At 32.5% G+C, this 20,257-nt stretch overlaps 2 protein-coding genes across 2 annotated transcripts in view; both read left to right on the forward strand.

Annotated features, from left to right (window-relative positions):
- The first annotated feature begins 7,805 nt into the window (after positions 1-7,805).
- Positions 7,806-8,901, forward strand: LOC116111090 (zinc finger A20 and AN1 domain-containing stress-associated protein 6-like). The gene has a single exon (XM_031397295.1). It carries the CDS (start codon positions 8,187-8,189, stop codon positions 8,715-8,717), a length of 531 nt encoding a protein of 176 aa, XP_031253155.1. The 5' UTR covers positions 7,806-8,186; the 3' UTR covers positions 8,718-8,901.
- Positions 8,902-15,085: 6,184 nt separating this feature from the next.
- LOC116111064 overlaps positions 15,086-20,257 on the forward strand; it is a 29,478-nt gene continuing 24,306 nt past the window's right edge. The window contains exons 1-4 of the mRNA XM_031397268.1: positions 15,086-15,266; positions 16,065-16,246; positions 16,445-18,694; positions 20,169-20,244. Of these exons, the coding sequence (XP_031253128.1) occupies positions 16,072-16,246; positions 16,445-18,694; positions 20,169-20,244 (2,501 nt within the window). The 5' untranslated portion in view covers positions 15,086-15,266; positions 16,065-16,071. The remainder of the gene's footprint in view (positions 15,267-16,064; positions 16,247-16,444; positions 18,695-20,168; positions 20,245-20,257) is intronic.

The following is a 20,257-nucleotide window of genomic DNA, read 5'->3' on the forward strand; positions in this document are numbered from 1 at the left end:
ATTTTAACTTTTATATTATAGATGCCTTAATTTTTTTTTTTATAATTTTCTTAAGTTAAAAGGCTGATGTAAGTTGCAAGAGAAATGCTGATTTAATAATGATGCAATTTATATATAATTATCCTAATAACCTAATTAATTAACATGAAGTCATCATTAAAGTTACCTTATATGGTTATGCTTGTGATTTTGTTTTTGAAATTTGAATACAAAATTTCCAATAATCTACATGGGTATTGGCTCCTTTACATATCCACCATCAGGGGTTCACTTTTGCCTCTAAAAGTTACCTAAATTATAACACTTCTTTCCTTCTTTTTCTTTTCTTTTCTTTCTTTTGAAATTTTGTAATAACTTGAGACCTTTCATTTTCTAATATGTTCATATGTCAAAAATTAAGGCAAACTAACACTTGATATCAACTAACTTTGGGACCTAACTGGGTACTAACAAATGATTGGAAACCACAATGAATCAATCATCTCCTTTTGGCTTTACTTCTTTTGATATAATTTAATAGAGTAAGAGTCTAACATACAATTGATGTACCATATCACTTTTATTTCAAGTCATTACGATTTGATTTTATAGATAATACTTAAAGCCATTGAATCCGGAAGTTGTTAATCCCTAAAACGGATCATATAATGTACGTTACCTATTGAGTTGCCGGTAAATGTTTCACCATGTTGTGCGGGAAATTCAGAACGTATAATTCATCTTTTGTCATGAAGATATCTTGTGAAATAAACTCCAAAATCAAAGTCAGAGATCATGTTATTCCCTGTTTTATCGAAATTGAGTTTATCTCCAACTCTAGCTTGTAAAAGGTACTATATAAACCCAATTATAATTTGTTTTGAAGGCATTCAAGAGGGATAACTTAAAAAAGAGAGAACCAATCATATAACTCTTTGTAAATCAAATCGTTGATATTATACACTCAATAACATAACAGTGAATGTAGGCCTTGCATTACTAACAACCTAGCCACTTTAAAAAATCTCTTTTTGTTCTTTGTTTTCTATATTAATCCTTGCATATTCATTATTCCATACTAATTCATCCCATATCCATTGGGATCACACACACATCCTACATGATTCTAACGATGTCAATCATGTACCTCTGGTTGGTGTAAATCTCTGCATCAACACACAAGATGTTTATATTGTATGAATCTATGTTTGTATGATTACTGTTGAAATATATGCGTAAGGTTTCATCAAACTAGATTATATATAATATGACAAACTTGTTCTACTTAAGGTTGCGTTGTTTAAATTTTTAAACACTATACTATCCAATCCAATGAAATAATTACTTTTCTATTCAACTCAAAATCCAATCCTATTTCATTCAACTCAAAACATATAAACAATTACTTTTCTCAATAAAAGTTTATAAATTAACAAAAACAGCCCCACCCACCCAACTATTGTTGGCAGTTGGTCACCACCATCAAACGATGGCCGAAAGTCGCCAAAATAATGCACAACCGGCTGGATTTGATCGGTCCTACGTCGATATGGCCGTTTTTTGCAAGATCTATCATGGATCTGGCCGGAAACGGCCAGATCCACGGCCAAAGATCTGGCCATTTCGTTGATGGCCATATCTTGGCCGTCAACAACTGCCAGAAATCTTGACGTTCATATCTGGCCAGATTTGGCTGTCAACGGCCTATTTTTTACCATAGAAAATGTCACATCAGTGCACGACTAGCCACATCCAATTGGTGTGCACCATTTCGACGGCTTTCGACCACCATCTAGCGGTGGTGGACAGTTGCCAGAAATAGTTGGGTCGGTGGGGGTGTTGTTGTTAATTTATAAACTTTTATTATGAGGGTTGTTTAGTTAAATTAACAAATATAAGGGGCCAAAAAATAATTTAAATATTTTATAAAACACATTCTTATAATCCTATCATATTTGATTAAATAGTATTCAATATAGAATACTATTATAAAAACTTAAACAAACGCAATCTAAGATTTTTCTCCCGGCAACATAAATACATTGATTAATGTATAACTTAACATATGAGTAACACAATACATACATAAATTTATTGAGTCTGATTATGGAAGATGTGATACCATCGTTATACTTAATATTTTTCTATTAACAAAAGAGCTCATAGATTTGTCCCTACCTTAAAATGAGGGAGATGAATCATGTCATAAAAGTCTTTTGCCATTATCACTAATGTTTGCCATTACAAGTTACCAAGTTCTCATTTTCTAACAAAGTAATTATATGTGATATAATAAGGTTTGAAATTTGTGCATACGTCCAATAAACTATAACATATAATTTCGTGACAAAGAGTCATAAAATAATTCTCTCTTTTAGTATATACTTTGGATACCCTTTTCAAGAATTTTAATTTAATGGGTTTTTCATAAAATTATCCATTTGTTTAAGTTTTTAGAATAGTATTCTATTCTTAATATGATTTAATCAAATATGATAGGATTTTGAGAACGTGTTTGGTACATCTTTGAAAAATATTTTCTAAAAATATTTAAATTATTTTTAACCTTTTACATTTGTTAATTTAACTAAACATCCCCCATAATAAAAGTTTATAGATTAACAAAAATACCCCCACCCATCCAACTATTGCCCACAGCTAGCCAGCACCATTGGACGATGACCGAAAGTCACCGGAATGGTGCATGATCAACTGGATTTGGCTGATCATGCCCCGATCTAGTCAGAAACAGCCAGATCTAAGACAGCCAGATCTGGCCATTGATGACGATCTGAAATCTGGCCGTCAGATATGGCCAGATCGACGCACGACCGGCCAGCCACCGTCTAGCGGTGGTAGCCGGTTGCTGGCAATAGTTGGGTGAGTGGGGGTGTTTTTGTTAATTTATAAACTTTATTGAGAAAAATAATTGTTAAATGTTTTGAGTTGAATAGAATAGAATTGGATTTTGAATTGAATAGTCAATAGTAAAACAAATATGTATTTCACTGGAATGGATAAGATAGTAGGGTAGAATAAAGTTTGAAAAGTTAAACAAAAAGGGGACCCTTTTGTTTTTCTGTTTGCTTCAATAGTCCAAGCCTTTGACTTACTTACCAGTTAGGCCTCCATGAGTTGACTCCTACCTAGTCAACAAATTAATTTTATTTCACAAAATTATACACATAAATTAAATTTAATGAGTCTAAATTGAAAATAATATTTACACTTAATTATATATATTTTGTGATAAAAACCGAGGGTAAAGCGAAAAATTCTATCGAATAAATAGTACCCCGATTTAGAAAAATATACGAGGAAGTAATATCGATTGATCTCCTTTAACACGAAAATTTTGAAAATCATTATAAACATTTCTTGAAATTTTGTGAGTAAAAAAGGTTTCTACTTTCTATAACTATTTTTGCAAATTTTTAAAGGACCCAAAATGGCTCCACCATAAATGGTTTATAAAATTTATCATGTGCTTTAACAAGTTCCCCAAATGCGTGCATGAAATTGATTGATTTTCATAAAAGAAAAATTTGACACACGTCATTGAAACAAGATTTGTTGTACATGCAGTATTTCTTGAGATTTATAATGTGTTTTCATATGTTGCATGAATGGTTTACACTCGTTGAATTGTCTTCAATTTCCATGAGAAACATATGAAACACGAGGATTGAATTCAAATCACTTAGATTGTTTATTTTTACATGCATATCTTGAAGAATGATGTTACACCCATAACCTCGACGTGACAGTTCGCAATGATTAGTCGCAATTTATCAAGTGAGACACATTGTAAACTGACCAATTACAAATTACCACATTGGGGTTGTGAGGAGAAGTTTGTGAGATGAGGTTTTGGGTATAACATTTTCTATATCTTGAATAATTTAAAAAATAATTATTATTTTTTTGTCTTTTTTTAAAGGAAGATTATATGGCTAAATATGTTTCTTTATACTATATTTATGATCTTGGACTATAATATATAATATTTTCACTATTGATAAAGCAAAAATAAAAATATTTTTTGTTTTAATTTTAATTATTATCAATTTTTTATTTCTATGCTAGGTCATTTATGTAGTTAAGAATAGATCATTTCAAACTAATGTTCCCACCACTGCCCATCTTGACCCTTTTAGACTAGACTCTTTAATCAATTAACTTGTGGTTGGATGACAATACTTTAGGTTACACAAAGGTCTTGTATTTAGGTCCTACCAAATGATACTCTACCATATTTGTGACTTACCTAAATTGAACTGTATATAAGCTGACCCGAACACCCGAGTCAAAAAAAAAAAAAAAAAAAAGGATCATTCCCCAACATTATTATAAATTAGTTAAACGTTATTATAAAAAGTGAAATAATTATAAAAAATGCTTACTCTAAGAAGTTATAATGAAAATTTCAAAGCACAATAATCATATTTAATTATAAGTTAATTTGTAATCATCTTCTAAAATGTCCCACTCCATATGGGCCTTAATTAATTTGGTGTGATAATAATTAATTTACTTGATTGATATATTAATTAAAACACAATAATTAATTTTCTCTTAATAACATGGCCTCACGTGCATTGTTACATTTTGATTGTACTTGTGAATTGAAATCCATTAATAATGGGTCTCAACTTCTTTCAATTAGGTATAACTTCTATTCATCATGATTTTCTTATTTATGTAATTTATAAATTTTCCGACCTTTTCAGCAGACCCAAGTTTGAAACAGGTGTTCCAACAAAACCCTAAAATTCTCAGAAACCTTCGAGCCCTTATAATCTTTATAATCGCTAGAAAGTAGAAAACAATAACCTAACTATGAGAGAACAAATCATGGGTCTGACTGTTCGGCTAATTTCTCATAACTATTATTGTTGTTGTTGTCGTCAAAATTACAATTTAAATCAAACAAAATTTGATCTCGAGATCCATTCAACGAATTAAAATAGATACCATCTATATTGGAAGGTTAAAACTCGAAGACTTCCCATGAGTTACTATGGTATTTTTAATCAATAAACCCTTTTGACTTCCACTTGTATAGAATTTTCAAAGTCGAAAAACTGTAAACACATTATGTAACTTTTTTTTTTCATGGGCTTGAAACAACAATTCATTTTTCAACAAAGTTTTGTACTCTTAAACAAATTTTCTCAATCGTCTAGAATTTTTTTTTTTTTTTTTTCGATTTGCTTTCCTATCCAAACGATCTCAATGATCGAGTCAAAAATTGGAAAAGAAAATAAAGAAATAAATTTCATATGGTTTGGTTGGCAAGATTTGAAGATGAACAAGGTGTTACACATTTTATTCACATATAATGTCAAATTAAAGATGTTTCTGACAATGCATGTTCAAGATTTCAAGAAAAATGGAACTTTGTTTTTTTTCTTTTTGTGATTCAAGGTTTTACACATTTTATTTACATTTAATGTCATATTAAAGCTAGGCGTTTATGAATTATGAAAATGGCAACTCCATCTCATGCTTGGAATTCTGTTAAATTATTATTTGTAGGAAGCATTTACATTGAAGAGATGAAGGTATAAAATTTGAATTTGGGTTTGTTCATCAATTAGTTTGGGCCTGTATAAGAATAAGGCCCATTAATTTGAGATTAGTTACATCCATATTCCTATTGGGTTCTTCTACTTATTAGTTTAATTTATAATTTTGGAAATGATTTTTAGGTCCCATCTAATTAGTCTCCATCCCTCATAGCCAAGTGCATTAAAGATTTTTTTTTTATTTTAAACCCAATTTAATACCAAAAATAACCCTCTAAGCTTAATTAGTTTTTTTTTTTTTCTTTACACCTCTTTTTCCCCCTAATTTCCTAATTCTAACTTATTTTCTCTTCTTCATATTCATAGTCATTCCGTTATATTTTCATCAAACAAACAAATATTTAAAATAAAACAAAAGGTTTCAATGATTATGAAAATTTAGGATTTGGTTATTAAAATTTAGGGTTAGGATTTATGTAAGATTCAATGTTAAAAATTAAAGAAAAAATATAAAATAAAATATTAGTGTATTTAGAAATTATTATGTTATTTCTAGTCATTTAAATCAAGGTTAAATTTGTCAAAACAAAAAAGAAATTTAAAAGTGAGGGGTGAAGATCAATTAGGTGGAGGCTAAAAATTACTTCCCATAGTATTTGGATAAAAAAAAAATCACAAGAAAATTTAAGAAATTGTGTTTGGTTGAAAGATCAATTAATTTCTTACATAAAATGAATTATTTTGGGCCAAATTATTGTTTAAGAGTTTGGAATGGGCCTGCATTCAGTCAAAATCCAAACTAGAGTGACAGTTAAGTTGTCTTTATTTCATTTTATTAATGTAAATTATATAATTTCAATATTAAATAAATAATTGTTCTATTGAATCCCCTCTTACACACAAAACTTTTTTTTGTTTAAGAATATAAAAGACGCCTTGAGAGGGTTGGTTTTATTAGTTTCTAAAATTGTTGGGTGACCATAAAATTCGAGAATTTATTATCAGTCCAAATAGTTTGACGATTTTGAATCAAATCCCTTTGTTAGGAATGTTGGCACGTGACGTCATCTCGAATTGAAAGAGAACAGCTCCACAACTCCCAAGGTAAACAGGTTCGGTGAGTGACAGCAACTGATCCACGGTGCGCACGTGTACACACAACCCCAAATCCTCCACTTATAAGCAACTACGGGAAAAAAAGTTATTTCAAATAACATCATTTGATTTAATCAACGGTTTACTATTTACTAAATAACATTTATAAAATGAAAAAATTGTTTTATATACCCTTTGTGAGATTGTTTACTTTAAAATACACCGAAAACTTTCAGAAATCATTAAATACCCCCTATACTAATGATGGATTATTATTCTCACAATTTCAAAAAACTGGTCAAAAACTAGAGTTACACGGCAACACTAATTCCATTCTATGTTTTGTTAGTGAATAGGGTAAAAAGACAAGGTTACCCATTTTTACACGTGATTGGTAAGTGCAACAAATAATAATTTTAGTATTTTAATTAACCACATGTGAAATAAAGGTGTTTTTGCCTAAATCTTATAATAATAATTTATTATAAGATTTAGGTCTATCCTGAGTATTAACCCAAGTTAGGAAGCTAGGTCTCAAACTAGCCGAACCTTTTTGACATCTTTATTTTTCATATTTTTGGGAAGGTTTTTTATTGTAATTTTAGGGGATTTTTGTAATTACGTAAATCAATTGAGAGATTTTTAACAAATTTCATATCTTGGCCGTCGTTGAAGACCAGTTACGATCAAAGATTGGACATTTTTTGACTAAATCCACCGTGGATCTAGCCGGTAAATGCTAGATCGGTGCACTATCGGCTAGATCCAGCCAACAGTGGACTATTATACCAGATTCCGGTCACCTGCTAGCGGTGGTGGTCGAAATCTAGCAAATATGAATGGGTGAAAGTGTTTTTATCAATTTTTAAACTTTTTCGGGGTTGTTTAGTTAAATTAATAAACTTAGAGGGTTTAAAAATAGTTAAATAAAATATAATAATATTTTTAAAATATGAAACAAACGTATATTTTGGAAATAGTATTAGTAGGATTGGAAAAAATATTAAACCAAACAAACCCAATTTTTAGGGGATTTTTGTAATCACGCCAATCAATTGAGAGATTTTTAACAAATTCCAGAACCAGTGGGTATTTTAAAATTAAAGTAATCTTTAGGGACTACGATAATAACTAAAAAAAATAAGTTTCCTAAAATATATATAAATATAAATATATATATATATTTATCCTCTTCCCGTCCACGGTTCCACCTTCCATAGATTCTCTCTCTTTCTCTCTCAATCCGCTGCTACTTTTTCTTCATCATCGTCACTCCACAATCCCTCATCAAAGCAAATCTCAACCGTTGTTCCCGTCCGTACAATCTCCGATCTATAAATCCCCCACCTCAAATCCGTGTATGTTGCCCTTGATCGCTTATGTTTCCGTTTTCATTGAGTTTCAGTTTTATTTATTCTTTCTAGCTTTTGAATTATGATTTAATTTGATTTATATGTCAGGGTTTTAGTTTTCTTTTTTTTTTTCCTTAAAAAAAAAAAAGAAAGAAAAAAGTTCGATTTTGATATATAGTTTTTAAAAATTTAAATTTAAATTAAATTGCTTGTTGATAAATTGAAGCAAAAAATGGAACAAGAATCTCAAAAGAGAAAGCTAGATGAGACTAGTCATGAAATTGAGCCTCAAAATACTCCAAATTTATGTGCAAATAATTGTGGATTCTTTGGGAGTTCAAGCACCAATAATCTTTGTTCAAAGTGCTACAAAGATTATCTGTTGAAACAACCCAAAATCTTCGATGAAGAATCAAAAAAGAGCGTGAAAAACTCGATTGTAGAGGAAATTGAGACGAACCCAGTTGAGAAAGAGGGCGGTGCTGGGGTGAAAGAGAGTGTTGCGAGCGAGGGGGCGTCGTCGGGGAATGTAGAGAGTGAGAATGGGGATGGAAATGCGGAGAAACGACCCGCGAATAGGTGCAATTTTTGCAAGAAACGGGTCGGATTGACGGGGTTTAAGTGTCGGTGTGGGCAGACATTTTGCTCGATGCATCGATACTCGGATAAGCATAACTGTGTGTTTGATTACAAGGGCGCAGGGCAGGATGCTATTGCGAAGGCGAATCCGGTGGTGAAGGCTGATAAGATTGAGAAGATATGATGGGGGGCACGGGATGGTGGTGGTTTGGTGTATGAAGAATTGTGTTAGAGATAATAAGTTGCTACTGTCGCTTTGGTACTTTTATTGTTGTTTGTGTACAGTTTGGTTGTTTCTGTTTATTGCATATGGAATTTGATGTCAAATACATTTGGTTATATATCAATTAGTAGTAATTTCATAGCTTTGAGTTCTCGCTTTGATTGTGTATGGTTCTATTGCTATCTTTTTTCTCTTGTTTCATTAATTCTTGTGTTGGTTCATTGACTGCGCGGAAAATATCTTTTATTATATTGTGAGGATGCAACTTGTATTCAGAAATTGAGGGTTTAGGCAATGTATATGTCCGAGAGAATTTGATTTCATTTCTTGCATTGAAAAAGGCGTCATGTATATAAAAGTGCATACATGCAAATTTGTGTTTGAGGAACTTGGTTTGTGATGCTCTCAACGGTAGCATCTTATCATCGGAATTTCATTTCTGATAAATGAATAATCCTCTTGGTGCCTGCTTCTTTATTTGTTCAGGAACATGGTTGCATTGCAGTGCTAGGTTCATCCTAAAGCGTTCATTTGTTTAGGAACACAGTTGCATTGCTGGGCTAGGTTCATTTTAAAGCATCCAAATATTTTGAGTGTTCACCTGAGTGGTGATGGATCAGTATGAATCTTCTGCATACAACCAGGGTTATTTGGTTGTATTTTGAGGACATAATCCTTATCTTTAAGCTTTTGTCGTCGAATCAATCTGAATCAGTGTCACAATTTTGTAACATTTTAGCATTCTCTGTTGCATGGCTTCAGCATTTGTGTTTTGGCTATCCCATTTGAAATCTCGCTGTATAATCGTGATTTATATGCCGGGGTTGCTCCCTTCTTGTCCTAGTAACATTACTGAGCCAGTTTCAACCTGATAGATTGGTCGATTTTGTGTTGTGTTTTCGTTTCGTCTCCAGTCTAATTGTTGAAACTTGTCTGATAACGGTAAAGGCCAATGAAGAAGCACTTTTGGATTATAGCAGTGTATTTAAGCTTGGATTTATACTAACAAGAGATCAAATCTAGGTGAGAATAATGTTGTGTAGGCAATATGAATGTTTGTAATGTTTTGAAATGCATTTTTCTTAACAGGAGCCTAAGCAAACATGTTAGGTAGCGACGTTTACCATCATTTTCGTTTTCGTTCGCTATCGTCTTCGTTCTCACTTTCTGTATTTGAGCTTGGAAAATATGTGTTTCAGCTTGCATTATTATTACAAGAGACTAAATATGGGTGAAAAAAACAATGCCATACAGGCAATATGAGATTTTCTGAGTGCATTCTACCGATAATGACAACAGGAAATAACCTAATCTGAAACATATTCATACAACGTTCACTGTCATTTTCGTTTTCGTTTTCGTTTTCACTTTCTATTTCTGTCTTTTACAAAGGAAAACATGAACCACAAAGGATTTCATAGTAGTGGCTTGTTTGATATGGAATATTAATGTTACATCCACAATCTCTTTTTATAAAATCTCTTCTTACAAATTTTTTTCACAATCTCTTTTCACAAAATCTCTTCTTACAAATTTTTTTTTCACAATCTCGATATGGTAGTTCACAATTGATCTGTTATAATTTATCAGATGAGATTCATTATTAGCTAACTAATTATGAGTTGTTATGTTAGGGTTGTGAGAAGAGTGGGTGTATCATTTTCCAATATATATATATAGAAAAGGTCTTATGAATAACGTGTTTCATAAAATGAGTTAAATGCTTTCAAACAAAATTTTGAATATAGTCTTGAAAACTAATGTACTATTTCAAAAGAAAAAATACTATTTCCAAAATACACATTTGTTTTCCTATTTTAAAAATATTATTATATTTTATTCAACTATTTTAAACTCTCTAAGTTTATTAATTTAACTAAACACCCCTTAAAAAAAAAGTTTAAAAATTAACAAAAACACCCCCATCCATCAACATTTGCTAGATTCCGACTACTATCGTCGGAAGGTGGCCGAAATTTCGTATAATAGCGCACTACCAGCTGGATCTGGCGGGTAGTGCGCTGATCTATCATTTACCGGTCAGATCTTTGGCTGTAGCTGGTCTTCAACGACAGCCAAGACATGACCGTTGTTGACCATCAACGATGGTCATATCTTTGGCTGTCGTTGACGACCAAACACGGCCAGATCTGGCTAGAAAATGCCATCTCGGTGCCGTAACGCCAGATTCCAGTGGTGGTGGCCAGAATCTGGCAATTGTGTGTGGTGGTGGTTTTTTTGTCATTTTATAAAAATTTTATATATTGGTGTATTAAGTTAAATTAGCAAACCTAGAGGGTTTTTTTATTAATTTTTAAATTCTACCTCGTAATAATCACTCAATTCTACCTACTAATAATATTTCAAAAATATTACTCAAAATAATAAAACAAACACATCCTTATTAATACTATATATGGGTCCGTTTGTTTAATTATTTTTATTGATTTTCAGTTGTTCATAGCTTCTAAGTGAAAATAGGTTTTGAATATTATATTAAACATATTTTTTAGATAACGCGTTATAATATTCCAAATTTTGGTTATGATATTCCAAATTTTGTCCCGTATTTTAATTTTTTAAAATAATTTTCGAATCATAAATCAAACAAAACCAAATTTCTTGTTTTAATTTACGAATTGATTTTTGAAAATGAAATTAATTTACTTAAATAAGAAATTTGGAATCGAGAATATTATAAAAGGAGGTTCATTTCATTTTTACCTTGTGAGATTATTTACTTGTTTTTTAATAATTTTATAAGGATTTTTTTCATATTTGTAAGGTTGTTTTTGATACTCTTTTAAGGCAATTTTTGATACCATAAGGAGGATTTTGGATGCTAATTAAGATAAATAATGAAAGAATTGTTTAATAACGACATATTAAATTATGTTTTTTTTTTTTTTTCATAATTTGATGTGATACAAAATATTCCCTGAAAATATGATTTTTAATAATGCCACTTTTTAGTTTATACTGCATTGCCATTAATAGTTATTAAAAAAAAGATGATGAGTCGTGGAGGCATTTGGCATCTCGATAGTTCCTTGCCAGTATAGAAAAGGGAGAACGACCTTTTCCCACTCAAGGTTTGGCGAAATAGCCCTTTCCCACCCTCCAAGTTTCAAAAAGACAGTTTCCCACCCAGCGTCTGTTAACTTTAAGTCTTTAACCGAAGAAAGATAAAACAGTGAATTCAAAAAACAGTTAAAGGGTTATTATGTCATTTTATCCCCTACATATAAACTTAAAAGAAAAACTAGAAACCCTTTACCCCAAAATCCTTTAACCCCAAAACCCATTGGCGATAGTGGATGGCTGAATCCAATTAAACCAGATCTCAAAGTTTTACAGCTGGAAAAATTAAAGATCACACCACCTTTGCTCATGCTAGAAGTTGTGGTGGATGCTGTTGTTGTTGTGGAGGTTGTAGATATTGCGTTTGATGTGGTAGCAATGGTGGTTGATTGTGGAGGCTGTGTCATTATAGTAGAGGATTTTGGGGCAGCGATGACAAAGGTTAGGGCACAAAAAGAAAGGGGGGTGGAGAATTTTGGGGCGGTGTGCTCAGAATTGTGCGCCCTAAAAGAATGTCTCAAGCATTGGAATAAAAATGTTTTTGGTGATGTTCATTCAAAAGAGGAGAAGGTCAGGTCGCTTCTTGCTCAGGTAGCTTTCCAATTCACAGATGCGTTATACTACTGAGGGTTTTGACTTTTGAGGAAGAAATTAAAGCTAAACAAAACCTGGTGGAAGCTCTTCAATATCAACATACTTTTTGGAGGGAGAAATCTTGGGTTTCTTGGTTAAAGATGGAGGTAGATGTTCCAAATACTTCTCTAATTGTGCAAAGATTAAACGTGCTAAATCTTTTATTCATGCCCTCTCTATTGATGATGTTTTAGTGGAAGATAAGCAAGGAAGAAAGAGAAACGGGGGATTGGGATTTTTTCTTTTTGGGAGGTGAAGAAATTGAAGATTTTTAAGTTACTCTCTCTTTTTTTTTTTTTTTTTTTTTTCAGTTTGGAGATGTGGATTTGGATTAAAGGGTATTTTCATCTTTATATTGATTATCAACAGATTTTACTAACGTTTCTTAACTATGGGTGGGAAAGTGTCATTTTGAAACTTAATGGGTGGAAAAGATGTTTCACCAAACGTAGTTCTCCCTATAGAAAATCTTTAAAATCTCTAGTGTCCCGTAATCCACTTGCCTTTTGCTTGTCCCATAATAAAATCAAAGATAGAGACAAACTTTTCTTTTAGGAAATTTGAGAGCTTGCGTAACGGCTTGTTCAATTGACTTATTAAATAAAATAAAGAGGATTTTATGCTACATTTAACTGTATTTCGGTAACAAACAAGGATTTTATGTGTATTATATATAGGTTTATTTCGTTTTCCTCCCTTAAAGATCGCATATTATTAATTCACTTATTACATTTAAAAAGTACTAAAATCGCCCCTATTAGAGTTTTTTTTCTCCGTAATCTTGTATAAGGGTATTTGATATTTTAAGGATGTCTTTTATTATTATAAGCTTTTAGGTTTTTTTTGTTTAATTAAAAGGGTATTTTTAATATTTTCTTAACGAAGTAAATGATTTTAATATTAGTATGTTAAAACTAATGTTTGATGGATAAAAGAGTATTTGAAATTAATAAAGATAAAACAAATTAGAAAATGAATTGACAATGTTTTTCTTTTTGTTTTTTGCATTAAAAAATTGATAAAAAATAGTAATAAAACAAAAAATCATCAAATTCACAATCATGATCAACGCTTACCCAATCAAAAACTATAACTATTACCAGACCGCAACCTTATTTCTTTAAACAACCAACCTTTTGGCCACAACTCTATATTACTCGCCCTTTGACCTTTCATCATGGTAGGATGTTGCCTCACCTAGCCACCAACTATACCAATAAGAAATCCACATTTATAGACAACTTGTATTGCTACCACAAGTGATCTCAACGACTTATTAAACGATGGTGAGCGAGGTCTCAATGTTTGAATGAGCGGTTTTCATGTTCGGCACATACCTTTAGGCTCGACTTTTGCCTACATCTGCCTACCTAAGCCACCAACATCAACCCATCTTGACCAACCAATCAGACATCGAGGCCTTACTCATTATGTTCATTACCCATCGACTAACTTTATTATTATGTTATATAGTTGGTAAATGATAAAAATGGTTTTATTTATAAATATAGTGTGGTGTTTGTTTATTATTTCAATAGCAATAACAATTAACAACCATAAAAAGCAGATTTGCTCAATCAATTAGGGTCATGGGGAAGGTTTCAATATGTTTGATAAACAGTAGGGGTGCCAAGGTATTTTAGAAACCTCAAGGACTCATTTTTTATTATAGATAATTGTGAGGTTTAAAAATTTTCCCTTAATAAAAGAGTTTTCTCGACCCAGGCTTAATCAAATAACAATTCCCTTTTTGGTAATAACATAAATCTCTTTATTGTTAGTAAGCCGTTAAACTACAATTAGAATTTATATAGTTATAGCTAATGGAAATTATTGTTATTAACTGCTTAATAAAAGATTATTATACATTATTAAAACATGGGTACCATTACTTGTATATGACCCTTTCAATAGTACATGAACTTATAAATTATAATTATATAGTTGACAACTTAAATAATATGTAATAATTTTTAGAAATTAATATATTATAGTAACAAATAAGGGTATAATAATTTTTTTAATAATATAATAAATATTATTATAAATGATTTAAACATGAAAAAAAATACTACATTATTGAGTCATCGTTTTTTCTTATTACAATATTTTTTCGAATGCCATAAATAAAATTAATATTAATTTCCATTATAAAATTTTTTGTATACTATCTTATGAATGTACAGTTCTAATATTCCCAAAGTTTAATTTATTTTAATAATTTATATTAATTTTATAGAATATTTTCATATAAAGAAATTTGACAACCCTTGGAATTATAAATAATTAAATATTTAGAAACTTTCAAAATAAGTTAGTTATGATGAAGAAATTAGTTTTAATTATCGACTTTGAAATGGTGTAATAATTTACTGTTTAACATCACCCTAACATATATGTAATCAACGGCTAAGATTCACCGACTCCTGACAAAGCAGGAATCCCCGCCGCATAGAATCCGCTCCATGAGAATCCCTCCGGCCCAGTGAGGATCAAACCAAATTGACCAAAACACCCCCGCTTCGCCCGTCTACTTCTTCGTTTCCTTGAGCAACTCCGTACTCACCTTCGAATCTTCAAAACCGATCTGTCCTCTTTCGTCCATCCACAATTTCACTCTCTCCCTCTCTCTCTCACTTCACTAAAATTATTTAAAAAACAAAAAAACAAAATAAAAAAACAAGAAAACAGAAAACAGAAAACACGGACACAGAGAAGAGAATAGAGCTCTTGTGATTTGCTTTGTAGAGAGATGGCGTTCGTTCATTAAAACGACACTCCGTTTTATGCCTCCAGGTTCTTTCTCGAACCTTCTCTCGCATTTTCCGATTTTGAATTTTGAAAATTTCGCTATTTGTTAGGGTTTTTGATCTTTTTTTTTTTTTGAAATTTGAAATTTAAATTTCGTTTCTAGTCTGCGATGCTTGTGAGTTTGTTTCTTCTGCGTAATATTTATTTATTTATTTTAATTAATTTTGGATTTTAAACTGTTCTATTAGCTTTAACTAGCTCTGTTTGGTTGCGGATAATAGTGAAAGAAAGTGACAATGAATTAATGTTTAGCTAAGAAAATGAAATTTTGAACTGCTTATTATTATTATTAATTAATTAATTAATTAATTAATGATCAAGTCTTGTTATGGTGCAAAAGCTTAGAGACTGAGACTTTGAACTGATTTTGAATTGTTAATGCGTATTTTTGGAGCCGAACGTGATGGAATTTAATTGATTTATGCGTTAATAGACTTGTTTAAAACAGAAATGGAATATGGAATCGAGTGGACTTGATTCCTGTGTCAATTGAATTTTATTCGGAATTGAAATGGAAATGATCCTGATTGCTGATGTAAATTTCGAAATGAAGTGAAATTAGAAGTGTGAAGAGTTATTTTGGCTGTAGAATTCGTGTAAATCAATTGTAATTAAATTGAATTTGATTAGATGTTGATAAGAAAGCGTCTGGTTGTTAATTTGTCTCCGTTTATTTAATTGTTTCTTTCCTTCTGCTATTAAATGTGTTATTGAATTTAGTGCTGGTTACACTATCTTAGTGTTCTCATGTTTTCGTGTTCTGGTTCATTTGTTCACTCATAGGATCAGAATGGACTATTCTTTGGGTGGTGAGGGGCCTGCTGTACTGCAGTTGCGCAAGTGGGACCCCTCCCAGTTCCAGTTCAACCTGTCAGAATTTCGTGAAGCCTTTATTTCTCCAACAAGGGAGCTGTTATTATTGCTCTCATATCAGTGTGAAGCATTACTGCTACCACTGGTTACAGGTGAATATTCTCGTCTCATTATTATTTTCTTTAATGGTGCTATGAATATTGTGGATTGCCAGCATTTAAGTTTGTATTTTTGGTGAATGATTACTTGTTCATGCATGTTTTTACCTCATTTGGCTGAGCTACCATTATCATTTCATTTATTTGGGATGCAATATTTGATATATTTGTGTTTCATATTCTTGTTTGCAGGGTACTCTATAGATAGGAACATTACAGAAAATTGTTTTGATGAAAGTCTTCGAGATCCATGTTCATCTGCTCTAAGTAGGTCAGATTCAAAGGATAATACCCCATGCCCTTCTGGATCAGTAATGGATTTTGATAATGGTTTTTCTCTTGATCGTAATTTTTCAAGATCTAATAATTACCCTTTTGTTTGTGATGTAAACTCACTGGCTTGGGGTGTATGTGGGGATACGTATAATCAGCACAAGGATGCCTCATTTAGAGAGCTTCTTTTTGTTTCGAGTGACCAGCGTGTGACAGTCCATGCTTTCTGTTGTCCGAATGATACTAGTTCAACGACCAGGCAGGGGGACTTTGAGCAAGGTAGGTGGGTGGATTGGGGGCCTTCTTCTGCATCAGTACATAATACATTGGCAGAGGAGGCTTCTAGTTTGTCTTGTGAAGGCACTGGAAATGTTGGGGATGAATTTGTGACCAATGGAAGTAGTGAGAGTTCACAGAGTATATACAAAGAGGCAGGGGATGATGGGTCATCAAGAAGTGTTGGTTCAAGGAGGTGGCTGCGTTCTTTTTTCACCAAAGCTGAAATGATCCAATCTGATGGTAAGATTTGGACTAGGTTTCCAGAGAGGTCATCATTTCCTTGCTCTGCGAAGGTTATTTCATTTACCATTCTAGATAGTAATTTACCACTTTTGCAAGTCCCTACTCAAGGAAACTCTGTGGCAGTTAAAGAGAACATACAAGATACTGGTTTGGATTTGCCTACAAATTCTCATTTGGCTTCAACTAGTCTAAATTTTCAGTCTGATGTATTGCCCAATTATCTAGGTATTGACATTAACAGTTCATACAAATGTATTAGAGTTTTTTCCAGCAATTCTCATTACTTAATTGGATTCTTTTTGACACTGGTGAATCCATTTTCTGTCAATATTGGTAGTGAAAGTGAGAGAAGTAGGGGGAAAAATATACTTCTTGTTGCGAGGTTAAATAGTTGGGGAATCCAGTGGGTTTCTGCTGTGAAGTTAGAGGAAAGTTTAAATATAGGTTTGGTATCTGACTGGACGGACTTCTGCTTTTCTGATAATCTTCTTGTTTGCCTCAACTCTAGTGGTGTAATCTTTTTATATGATGCTATATCCGGTGACCGTGTGGCACATGTTGATATTTTACGTACTTGTGTGCTTGACCCACGCTCAAATTTGCATGAGCAAGAAAAATTGCATGTTGGTGCTGATGTGCAAATGAAGCAAGCTGATGAAGTTCATGAATTGTCAACTTATCGACAAGGTGGTCTCTTGGGTGGAAGAATGTTTAAACGGGTGATTGTTGCTTCACATACCTCCCTCTTAGCTGTGGTTGATGAATATGGTGTCATATACGTTATACATGTTGGTGATCATATACTTGAAAAGTATAACATATCTGTGAAATTGCTTCCACATTTCCAGCATTTGGGGCTTGGGACGTTGGTTGGTTGGGAGGCTGGTGGTTCTGATATTGGCCACCAATGGGTGTATTCTAATACATCAAGTTCTCGTTGTCATAGATTAGATATTTCATCTGAAAGGAACAGGAATGTTTCTTTATCTGACAATATCAGAAATACTTTGCTTCATGAATGCCAACACCAAAATGTGCGTAGAAACGGTGGGCAGTGTGACTTGTGTTTGAGTGGATTTTCTGCTACATCAAAGATGAGTTGCCAGTGTTTTCATGATTCTGATGTACGGTATCACCTTGTGAGAAACATCTTTCTTCCCACAGATAGGTTTAGTGTGGATGATTGTATCTTTTTTTCACCTTTAGGAATCACTCGACTGACCAAAAGGCATAATATTGAGGGGCAAGAGAGTGCCAAAATTGTTCACCTTGATCTGCATACAGATTCAGCAGTTCGTGATGACAGTTACTTGAATCCTGGGTCTGAAATGTTTTATCTACAGGGGAGGAAAGAATCTTCTGTTGGAAAAGCAGTTGGTTGCACTTTTCAGGGTTGTTTTTATTTGGTAACTGAGGATGGGCTTTCAGTAGTTCTCCCTGCTGTTTCAGTTCCATCAAACTTCCTCCCTGTTGAAACGATTGGCTATCGGCAATCACGTATGAAGACAGATGTGGTATGCCAAGAAAGAAGCAATTTGGAAATGAAAGAATCAAAACAGCCTTGGTCACCTTGGAAGGTCGAAATTTTGGATAGAGTTATTCTGTATGAAGGCCCTGAAGAGGCAGATCGCTTATGTGTGGAAAATGGTGAGAATAATTATTAAGCCTTTTGTATTAAATATCTATGATTTGATGTCTAGAAATATGTATAGGATTAATTCTTTGATTTCTCAGCTGTGATCTGGTAATTCTTTTATTTTTTGATAAAACACAAAAAAATTCATTTAAGAAAAAATGATTTACAAATAGGTGGATCAATAGTTTACTAAATAAATGACAGAACAGACAAGACTGTGGAGTTCAGAAAGTCCAATCCTTTTTTAATGAAAGAAAAAAATCCACATAAATTGCTCTCAAGAATGTTAAATATTTGTGAATGGAGCCATAGACAGTCATGTAAAAATATTCATGTTATGCAAACGAGGTTGGAATTACTTGCATGGTGTTTGGGAAGCCTGAAGTAGGACTAGGAGTTCGAATAAGAGAAAGTTTGGGTATGGAATAGTCAATCTGCACGTTAAAATTTCTGTAATTTGGATTTTGGAATAATGGTTTTTGCCTTGCCCATTAAAGTTTTCAAACCTATGCATAATAGCTTAGACCTTTTCTGGGAAAGGAAATTTTATGGGAGAAGCATGTGTATTGTGAACTTATAGAAGTATCTTGTAGGGATATTGAACATATCTAGATTGCACGATTGCTAACAAAAAAACAATTATATGAAGTAGGTTTGTAGTTGGCCATTGGATAATTGTTTAGTTGCATTTCTTGGCATGAGGGAGCTACCATTGTATTCACTTTTTTTTGATTTATTATATGTTTTAGTGGTAAGGGTTGTGGCAAATAGTGTACCTATTTTTTTTTGCGTTTCAACATAAATTTTTGTTTCTTATCCTTTACCATATGAAGTCCTTGTTGAATAATTTACACTTTAATTAGCTGGTGATCTAAAAGTTTATCTTTGACTATGACATTTCAACTATTCATTTGTTGATTTTTGACACTATGAAATCCTTTGACCTTTCTTGTGTTCACTGAGTCCTGAACTTGGAGCAACTTCCAGACCCTATAAACTTGGTAGTCAGGAAACTTGTGGGATATAATTATTATCAAAGTAGGTGGACCAGGATACTTGAAACCAAGGGTTATAACCACTTAACTGAACCTTTAGGGTTTTTTCAACTATTCATGTTGTATGCCAGCTCTACAGAAGGTGGAACTGCTGAAACTTGAAGTATTGCATTCTTGCGATAGTGTTTCAATTTCTGTCCGTCTTAATTTTAAATGGGTTATTGTGAGGGTTATCAAGTGCAATGAAGAATACCATTCCGACTTTACTTTCTAGTCTTGATTAGCCCTTTATTAAATCTATATTGTTTGTGAGAATTCACATCCAATAAGTCCAAATTGCTCTAAGGAATGCCTCCCATACTGCATTGCTGCCAGTTTTTCCTTTCTGACATTATAGTTTGATACATACTGTGGCTTTTTCACAGATATGCTGCAATTTGAAGCACATTTTCTCAATGTAATTTTGACATGTGAATTACTGCAATGTCAGGGTGGGAGCTGAAAATTTCTCGGACGCGTCAACTGCAAATGTCATTAGAATACTTGAAGTTTGACGAAATTCAGCAGTAAGATCATATA

Source organism: Pistacia vera, unplaced genomic scaffold, assembly GCF_008641045.1.
Source record: "Pistacia vera cultivar Batoury unplaced genomic scaffold, PisVer_v2 Contig625, whole genome shotgun sequence".
NCBI classification, from domain to species: domain Eukaryota; kingdom Viridiplantae; phylum Streptophyta; class Magnoliopsida; order Sapindales; family Anacardiaceae; genus Pistacia; species Pistacia vera.